We start from the raw sequence: 10,611 nt of genomic DNA, 5'->3' as shown, positions 1-10,611 counted from the left end.
AATGCATGTTCTTTATAAGAAATAACCACTTCTCGCTACTCTGCTGATTTTCTATGCCCTAGTGCATGTGATGATCAAAAACTCTCTCAATGGGCTTCCCTGGTGGCGCAGTGGTTGAGAGTCCGCCTGCCGATGCAGGGGACACGGGTCCGTGCCCTGGTCCAGGAAGATCCCACATGCTGCGGAGCGGCTGGGCCCGTGAGCCATGGCCGCTGAGCCTGCGCGTCGGGAGCCTGTGCTCCGCAACGGGAGAGGCCACAACAGTGAGAGGCCCGCGTACGGGGGGGAAAAAAAAAGAAAAAAAAAACCTCTCTCAAACAGTGGAAAAAGGAAACATGGGGAGAAAAAAAAATTAAAAGAAAGAAGCAATTAGATTCTTCCATATTTTGATGGCATCAGTCAACAAAGATGCCTTTAGGATTTTGCCCTGAGTGACTAGAAGGATGGAATTGTCATACACTGAGATGGAAAAGACTAGAGGAGGAGCCTGTGTAAAGAGAAACACTAAGAGTTTGGTTTGGGAAATATTAATTTTGTGATGCCTACTAGAAATTCAAGTGGAGATGTTAAGTAGGCAGTTGGATAGATAGAGACTTGAGTTTGGGAAACAGGTCTGGGGTATAGACATACATGTGAAAGACGAAAGCCTATATTGATAGATGGTATTTAAAGGCATAAGATAGAATTCCCTGGCGGTCCAGTGGTTAGGACTCTGCGCTTTCACTGCCGAGGGCAAGGGTTCAATCCCTGGTCAGGGAACTAAGATCCTGCAAGCTTCGTGGCCAAATAAAATAAAGTCATAAGATAGGCTGAGATCACCAAGGTAGTGAGTATAGGTAGAGGTTTGAGAACTAAACTTGGGTACACTCTAATTTTTAGATATAGGGGTGAGGAAGAACCAGAAAGGAGACAGAGAACCACCAGGTTAGTAAAAGGAACACCAGGAAAGTGTAAACTAATGAGAGGAAGAGATTTCATTCAAAGCTTAGTTTTTTGTTTTTGTTTTTTTACTATTCCTGTGGTCACTGTTTACCTCTTAGGTCTCTCAACTCTAATTTCCAAGGACTTATTAAACATCTCCATCTGTATTTATTTATTTATTAAAAGCACAAAGCTCAAACATACTACATATCAGACCCTGGGCTAGATGCTAATTAATGTGGCTGCAACACTGACACAACAGTGCCTTATATATACAGCAAGAGCTCACTATAGATGAGTTCTGTCATTTTCTCTCACAATCCCTTCCACTGCACCCTGCCTTCGAGCCATGTTAAGTGACAGTATTGAAACCCATCATTTTCTCTAATGCCTTTGCCCAAATTGTTCATTTTCTGGAATTCCCTTCCTTAAGATCCTCCAGGAAGTCTTCCCTGGCTCCCTTCCCCTACTCCCATCTTCCTTGTTTATTCTCCCTTAGCATCTCTTGAATACCTCCTGGCACTTGTTTGTTTGTTTGGTTGGTTGGTTTTCAATACTTATTGCACAACATTGTAATTGTCTTTTTGGTCTATTCTGACTACTCTACGAAACTGTTAGCTCCTCAGAAGTAGAGATGACATTTATTTACTTTTTTCCTCTCAGGCACGTGCTAGGCACTCTTTTACTATTAGTTGACCCAGTGACAAATAAATATTTCCTGGCCCATCAATGTTTGTTATATCACTAAAATATATACACACATGTGTCTATGTATATCGACAAGAAACTCAAGTTTACCTGATGGGGTGAAGAGTAAAAGCAATGATCCATCAATAATAAATTCAATAATTCCACCAGTAATAAATCATAATAAATTTTACAATTCCACATGTTTGCTGTATACCCCATGCCTGAGAACTGGGGGGCGGTGGAAGTCTGTGTTGCTACTTGTGAGGATGGCTACCGCCCCCTTATCCTTGACAAATGCAAAGTTAGCAGCGCCCGCTCTCTTAAAAGAGTGTGTGGCCCAAAGTGCATTTCTTATCCATAAATAAAGAGTAAATCATATCTGTAAAATGTTTCTCCTTTCTCATATTCAGCTTTTTTTTTTTCCTTCTTCTCAGATGCTGCTCTTAGAACAATAAAATTTACAATCCGGACTTCACTGAATCACTTTTTGCACTTGAGGCTCTGGACCCGAGTCCCCTATAACACACCCCTCCTCCACCCACCCAGAGCACCCCGACAAACCCGGGGTCTCTGACAGCTTCCGAGGCATTCTCAGCCTTATTCAAATTGCTTTCCTGGACAAAGAATGTAGTAAGCCTGCCTTCCAGCCAACAGCCCCCTGCCCTTTGGTCTTTCTCTCCGGAGGCTCTTACCTTAGATACAATGGGGCCCAGGTGGGGGGATGGGGTAAATTCGTCTCAGGCTTTCATGCAAAGACTCCCATCAGCAAAGAACAAAACTTCCCATACCTGCAGTTTAGAGAGCTGCAGGCAAACCAAAGTATTTGGTGTCCTTGACTGTCCCCATTTACCAAACAGTGCTGACTGAGAGCCAGGAAATCTAGTTTCCCCCTTTTAAATTTATTTTCCCCATTTTATTGAGATGTAATTGACATACAATGTTGTATTAGTTCAAGGTGTACAAAGTAATAATTATATATATATATATATATTGCAAAATCATCACCACAATCAGTTTAGTTAACATCCATCACCTCACATTCTCACATTCCCTTTTTTTTTTCTTTTTTGGCCATGCAGTGCGGCGTGAGGGATCTTTGTTCCTGGACCAGGGATGGAGCCCATGCCCCCTGCAGTGGAAGCGCGGAGTCTTAACCACTGGACCTCCAGGGAAGTCCCTCACATTCCCTTTTTTAAAAAAATCATATTCTATTTCTAATGAGACAGAGGCTATCTGCCTGAAGCACAATGTATTCCACCCACCTTCTCCTTCATTCCCCTCTTCCAAACTCTTTTTCCCCTCCAGAATGATGGTCTGAGAAGACAAACAAAAGATTACATAGAATTTCATCCCCTTGTGTGGACCTGGCAATACTCCTGAGCTTGCAAGGTGGCATCTTTGAATTATGAGCAAAAATCAGCTTACGTGGGAGCAAAGCCCGCAGGTGGAGACCAGAGCAGCAGAGTGCATGGGAGGATTAGCCAAGCACTGTATCTTAGGAAAATATATAATTGGAATTTGCTAAGGGTTTACTTTTGGGGATAGGAGATTGGGAAAGAAGAAAAAAAAATCTTAGAATTCCTGAATGTTGAATTTGGGAACGGGGAGGAAAATTGAGAACCATAGATTGTTATACTTCTGCCCATAAATATGTTAGTGCTGGAACCCAATATTAAAAACTGTTCCTCTGGAAAACAAACCAAAAAAAATAAAAGAAGACGACGATGAGAATGAGGATGGAGTGGGGTTGAAGGGCCTGACAGGATTGCCAGGCCAGAGAAGGAAAAGCTAATTTAAAAAAGCGCCAACATATATACACTACCAAATGTAAGGTAGATAGCTAGTGGGAGGCAGCCGCATAGCACAGGGAGATCAGCTCGGTGCTTTGTGACCACCTAGAGGGGTGGGAGGGAGGGAGGGAGACTCAAGAGGGAAGAGATGTGGGAACATATGTATATGTATAACTGATTCACTTTGTTATAAAGCAGAAACTAACACACCATTGTAAAGCAATTATACTCCAATAAAGCTGTAAAAAAAAAAAAAGAAAGAAAGAAAGAGCCAGAGGGGAAAAAAGACAAGAAGATGACTGCTTGGGAAGGAGGAATAGACAGGAGGGCGAACACTAGTTCTAAAATGAACCTATCACATTTGCTCTGGCAAGTCCGTTACAGGAATATCACCTGCCTAGAGAACGTTCTTTTTTCTCCCTGTTTTCAATTGGGTTCATTTACAGGTCAATAAATTTTATTATTTTATATCTAGGAGTCCAGTAATGTCCCAGGTAAAATAAGAAGGTGGTGCTTTCATTCTATCACACAATGTTAGATTTCACGTTCTCTAGATTAAAATAAAAATCACAACAAAAAGGTAATTTCAAATTTAGAGGTCATGGATATAGGATCCTGAAAGAATTTCTATTAACAGCCATGTTTGTAGATCACTGATGTGTCAAATGAGTATTTAGCACTTTACTTTCCTTGATTCTTACAACACAGAGAAGGTACTTTTGCCCCTATTTATAGATGAGGAAACTGAGACTTATTAAAGTGGCTGAGCCAAGATTCTATCCAGTAATATGTGTATAAAAACAAATTTAAAATCCTCCATAGTAATGGTTTATGTATAATGACTAACCCGGCACCCAGGGTCCTAGGTCCGCAGGTTCTTTCCTCTGGCTTTTGTCTTGCTGAAAAGGCTTGCTTTTCTGAAAGCTAAAAAAAACAAGAAAGAACTTAGGTGGGAGTTGAAAACAAGTACTATTTTTTAACATCAACCGATGCCTTAACATTCAGTATGTATTTTATTGTGACCTTAGAGTGAACCAAAGAGGAAAAGGGCGCTTGTTGAAGTTTCTGCATAACTAGCCTGATTTTGAGACCCTAAGGGGTCTCAAGTCAAGGGCATTAATTGTCCTAGTGGGAATTTCAACCACCTTAGCTGGGCCTCAGGAACTGGAAGTGCATCTTTGATTTTAAAAGGTGGAAACAGGGTGAACCTAGAAGTACTTCACTGCTGGGTTTATTTTGTTTCCAGGTTCCGAGGTCCCAGTTTTCCAGTTCCCCACCCAGTCTAGGCTACTCAGCAGCTCTCTTTTGCATTACAATGGCCTTGGTGAGGCTGGCAGACAGGATTAACTCGGAATTCGCAAGGGTGTGTGTGGGCGTGGGGCTGCCAGGAGGGGCGGGTCGAAGTATGGCTGAGCCTTACTTATAAGTCTAGAGCCTCCACAAACTTTTTTGTCATTTTCCTACACTGGGCTGGTAGGCTTCTGTTATCACACAGGTGACTTCCCTTCATCCCATGTTTTTAATACTTTTACACCTGGACATCTTCACCTTTCTCTAAGCTCTTCTACCTAGATTCTTAAGCCTGGACTTTTCCTACCATCTATCTAGCTCTTTGGTTTTCTCCCTCTCCTTCAATTCAACAACATGAGTGTGGACCCAGCTTGTCCCCAAAGCCTGCGTGGCCCCGAAGCATCCAATTCTAGGGAATCTTCACCAATGCCTGAGATTTATGGGCCTGAAGAAAATTATGTGTCCTTGCAAATGTCATCTGCTGAGACCCACGACATGGAGACTGGTAAGAAAATACTGAATCCTTGAGAGGCTAAGTTCCTTCAGGGAAAGGGAAAGAAGGAAAGAGGCTAAGGGTTATCTGTTTCCCTCTTGAGCCCATCAATATAAGCAGGTGTCATTATCTATTCATCCTCTCGACACCTCTTTTTCAACGGTAACTTGATGGGGTCATGCCCTTTCCCCAATGTTCCGGGCGATAAGAGCTGTGGACGGAGAGACGTGGGATACGGGACTCAGCCATTCAACTGTACGCGGTGTATTTGAGAGCTTACGTGTGTAGGCATTGTGGAAACGCAAACGTGATGCGATAAACTGATGTGTAAATCTTAACGTATATGGAACGCACCTTTTGGAAATGTTTTACCTCTACTACAGTAGCGGTTGGCTCTTCCCCTAACCTCTGGATGCGAGGACGTTATTGGGCAGCTGAGTTTGTAGGCACCTGCCATGCTCAAGTCTCCTAAATCCCGAGGAAGTGTTCACCCCATTTTACGGTGGATGATTCCAAAAGGTTTAATATACCGACAAAGTGGCGAGAGCTCAGATTTGAAATCCAGTGTGGCTTTGAATTCTATACTCTTAATATTTAGGCTTCTAATTGGTAATTTTGGGTGTGAGAGGTGCTCGGGATATTGTAAAGCCGGCACAAACTTTTTTGGAAATCAGTTTGGCAGTAGTTGTTACAAATGAAAACTGTAACAGTTTTCATTAGACCAACCTTTACCCAGGCATGCTATTTTTAACATTTATGGCATAAAATAGCTTAAAATCTGTTTACATTTATGATGACTACCATAGAAGTAAGTTGTGGAGAAAGGAATAAGTAAACAAAATAACTTATATTTGAGTGCTGGATTTTAATGTTACCCTGTTTTTCCAAATTTTGTGTTAATGTCCTTTTATAATTTCAAATGTTGAAAATACAGCTACAGCGCTGGATTGTGAGACAAATAGCTCGGGAATGAGCAATGGACATGTCCTCCTAGCAAGCCAAGTGCAAGTCTGTATAGATAATTTTTTTTCCTGCGGTACGCGGGCCTCTCACTGTCGTGGCCTCTCCCGTTGTGGAGCACAGGCTCCGGACGCGCAGGCTCAGCAGCCATGGCTCACGGGCCCAGCCGCTCCGCGGCATGTGGGATCTTCCCAGACCGGGGCACGAACCCGAGTCCCCTACATCGGCAGGAGGACTCTCAACCACTGCGCCACCAGGGAAGCCCTGTACAGATAATTTTTAAGACATGCTCCATTTCTAGTCATTAGCTGAGGACTTCCCTTCTTAGATCTACTTGTGAAATTGTGAAGTCTTTTGCCTTTTAAAGCCTGTCTATTTATTCCACGACTAGGGTAGAATTGGAGTTAAGCACTGGGTATACATCTGTGCAAATAAATCTAAGTAATACAGGAAATAAATTTTTAGTTACAAAGTCAATAATATATGCCAGGCCCTGTGCTAGACAATTTTTTTTATGTTACCTCATTTTGTTTTTAAATTTTTTATTTCTGTTACCTCATTTTAATCAGTGAAAGAAACTCCGTGAGATATACTGTACAACACGGGGAATATGATCAGTATTTTACAGTAACTATAAATGAAGTATAACCTTAAAAAATTGTAAATCACTATATTGTACACCTGTATTTATATAATGTACAGCAACTATACTTCAGTCAAAAAACCACCAAAACAACCTATGATTAGCTTAGTCCAACTGCGAAAACAAACAAAAAACCATGAGGGAGGAATAATTTTGGAGATGAAATCACAAAGTCTGGGTTGAAACAGGAGCTTTATCAGAATTCACATTTCCCGATAGTCCTGGTATTAAGACTGGGCAGCAAACTTGATTTTATAGGGTCCCCAGAACCCGGATCACCTGTTTCAAAATTAAGTACGTGGGAGTTCCCTGGTGGTCTAGTGGTTAGGATTCATCGCTTTCACTGCCGTGGCCCATGTTCAATCCCTGGTCAGGGAACTGAGATTTCCCCCAAGCCACGCGGCTCCACCAAAAAAAAAATATTTAGTAGGTGATGATTAAGGTACATAAAGGAAGTTGTGGAAGGACACTAAGGTGGGAGTCAAATGATGATTCTGACCTTTGAGAACAGCCAGGGTGTGGGCTCCTGAGCTTTGATTGGCAGAAAGAAGAGGTCTGAGTCCCCCTGTGCTTCCCAGCATTTTATATTAGCCATGTCCCTGACATGCAAAATGGCATTTGCGCAAAGGTTAGCAAAGTGTTCAGGATTGCTTAAAAATAAAGTTATTACTTATTATCTAGCTCTGAGGACTTTAATAGTGCTTTGAAAACAATAAACTTTCAATATTTGAAGTTTTAGAGAAAAGTGTCATTTTGTTCCCAACAGTCTCTCCTCTTCCTTCCTTCTCCATGGATGTGCTTATTCAGGACAGTCCTGATTCTTCCACAAGCCCCAGAGTAAAACTGGCCACGGCTGCAGACAAGAGCACAGAGAAGAAGGAAGAGAAGGTCCTGGTCAAGAAGCAGAAGACCAGAACCGTGTTCTCTCAGACGCAGCTGTGTGTGCTCAATGACAGATTTCAGAGGCAGAAATACCTCAGCCTCCAGCAAATGCAAGAACTTTCCAACATCCTGAACCTTAGCTACAAACAGGTATGGTTGTTTTCTTGTTTGATACAACAAGAAATAAGAAACAAGGTTAATTTCTATGTACTCTGTTTATGCACCCCTACAAACAAGCTAACTTTTTTTTTTTTTTTTTTTTTTTTTTTTGCGGTACGCGGGCCTCTCACTGTTGTGGCCTCTCCCGTTGCGGAGCACAGGCTCCGGACGCGCAGGCTCAGCGGCCATGGCTCACGGGCCCAGACGCTCCGCGGCATGTGGGATCTTCCCGGACCGGGGCACGAACCCGTGTCCCCTGAAGCGGCAGGCGGACTCTCAACCACTGCGCCACCAGGGAAGCCCACAAGTTAACTTTTAACATGAAAATGGAACTTTTTGTAATGTGTTTTGTGGTAATGTGTCAATTTTTTTTGGCATTCTTTTCTTTATATTCTTTTCCATTACGGTTTATCACAGGATATTGAGTATAGTTCCCTGTGCTATACAGTAGGACCTTGCTTATCCATCCTACATGGAACAGTTTACATCTGCTAATCCCAAACTCCCAGTCCATCCCTCTCCCACCCACCCCCAATGTGTCATAATTTATTTAACCACTTCCCTTGTTGCACAAACCAGAATTGTGAAAATGTTTCCAATTTTCCTTAAAAAAAGGAAGAATATACCCCCCTATCTTCCGAGTTAGAAGAGTCCCTAGGCAACACTTGTTCTTATTAAAATTAAAATTGTATGTTTTGTTTTTATCTGCTAATCATTTTTCATATATTTATTGGCCATTTTATTCAGTTACTGGCGCCATACTTGGAAAGTCCTATTCCATGATCTTATTTTATATATATATTCTTCTACCTCTCTGATCTCATTTTCTAACTCAGAGTTTACAAAACCATCTGCAAAGTTTAGTTTATTCTGTGCTGCAATATAATTTGATATTTTCTAAACAGCTGTCCTCCTTTTGGTATGTTTCATAATTCCTGAATTAAAATACATTATCACATTAAGTGTAAATGTGCTTATATGGAGGTGGGCTTTTCATTGCAAACCAATTACCTTTAACTGTGAATAATGGCGTGGGTAGACATTTAAATGTGAACTTCCTAGTTAGTAGCAGACTTGTGGTATGTTCTGTTCTATCTGGTTAGGTTTATTAAACATAAAGTAGCCCACTGACTTGAGGGGCTTGAAATTCACTCACAGATTGAAGGTTTAAGAAAGGACTCTAGAAGTTAAAATTTTGTTCTGAGTTTGAGATAGTTGTAGCTATCGGAAAAAGCAAACAAAAAAACCTTAATATTCTTTGATCCCAGTACATCCTGCATTACTAGTATTTTGTGTTTTCCTGTTACCTTTTCCCTGCAGGTTAAGACCTGGTTCCAGAACCAGAGAATGAAATGTAAGAGGTGGCAGAAAAACAACTGGCCCAGGAATAGCAACATTGTGACTCAGGTAACAGGAAACTTATTTTTCTGCCTTTTCCTAACAAGGACTTTTTAGATAGATTTGTATCCATTGCTGAAGCATGCAATCCCAACTTCAGACAATTCTGATTTTCCTTGTACCTTTTCAATTAATCCATCCTTCTCTTTCAAAAGGGCCCAGCAACTACAGAATACCCGGGCTTCTATTCGTACCACCAAGGATGCTTGGTGAACTCTTCCGGAAACCTGCCCATGTGGGGTAACCAGACCTGGAATAACCCAACTTGGAGCAACCAGAGCTGGAACAGTCAGTCCTGGAACAACCAGAGCTGGAACAGTCAGACCTGGTGCCCCCAAGCCTGGAATAACCAGACCTGGAACAATCAATTCAACAACTATGTTGAGGAATTCCTGCAGCCCCAGATCCAGTACCAGCAAAATTCTCCTGTCAGTGATCTGGAGGCCACCTTGGAAACTGCCGGGGAAGGCTATAACATAATACAGCAAACTGCTAAGTACTTCAATTCCCAACAGCAAATCATGGATTTATTCCCAAATTACCCTCTGAATATACAGCCTGAAGATTTGTAACGATGGCTGTATTATTCAACCTCAATTTGAGCCGTGACTGTATTACTTCCCTAGAATTTTTCTTTTACAATTATGTCTCTCTGCCTTGATAAGCTGCTTTTCATTGTGCCTTTTGTGTCAATTTGGGGGTGTATGACTGGTGTCTAATCAAAGAGGTTTCAGAAGCATTGGCTTCTACGGACAACATGATAAAAGATGACTGGCGGCTACAGATAACTAGGTTATAATACTATTTTTCGGATATCTTTAGGATCTAGAACCTAACCTCAAGAATAGGGAGCAAAAGTACAAAGATGTGTGATGAAGGATTATTCGTATTTTCTGGGATGGGGAGGCTTTACTTGTTAAGAACCTCAGTTGTTAAGGTGAAGGGTTAAGCTACAATGTGCTTCACTCATTTCCTCTACCCCTTTTTGCTTATTTTCCTTACAACCCCTAATTTTTTCCACCACTCTAGTATTTGTAGAAAGATGTTTTGATTTGTCCACATCATAATACTACCAGTTGGCTGGTTCATTTATAAGTACAAATAAATAAAAAAACTACCCATTTTACATTTAGTTGTCTCTCCCCTGATTTCACCCAGTGATTCAATGAGTAAAAATCTGACTAAACATGGGAATAGTTTTTGATACGGGGGGAAGAAGTTAATCTAGCCATCTGGGAGACTACTATCTTAGGAGTAAAGGAAAGGTAACCAAATATACAATACTAGATGACTAATTAAACCTGAACAAACTTATTTCCTCCTCGTGTGTGTAATGTTGAAACAAAATTTGTGGTTGCAGTTAAAGGAGAGTGCCACATCTGGAA

The 10,611-nt window shown here is 41.4% G+C and overlaps 1 protein-coding gene across 1 annotated transcript; it reads left to right on the top strand.

Moving 5' to 3' along the window:
• Positions 1–5,045: 5,045 nt before the first annotated feature.
• On the top strand, positions 5,046–9,798 carry NANOG (Nanog homeobox; the record flags this gene model as incomplete). The annotated part of the gene is made up of 4 exons (XM_082849514.1): positions 5,046–5,196; positions 7,554–7,819; positions 9,149–9,235; positions 9,382–9,798. The coding sequence occupies 4 exons, from the start codon at positions 5,046–5,048 to the stop codon at positions 9,796–9,798; spliced, it is 921 nt and encodes a 306-aa protein (XP_082705640.1).
• Positions 9,799–10,611: the final 813 nt, after the last annotated feature.

This window comes from Leucopleurus acutus (assembly GCF_964270905.1).
Source record: "Leucopleurus acutus genome assembly, chromosome: 11".
Taxonomy (NCBI): domain Eukaryota; kingdom Metazoa; phylum Chordata; class Mammalia; order Artiodactyla; family Delphinidae; genus Leucopleurus; species Leucopleurus acutus.
The sequence above is the reverse complement of the archived record's forward strand: the minus strand, read 5'-3'. Positions and strand labels throughout refer to the sequence as shown.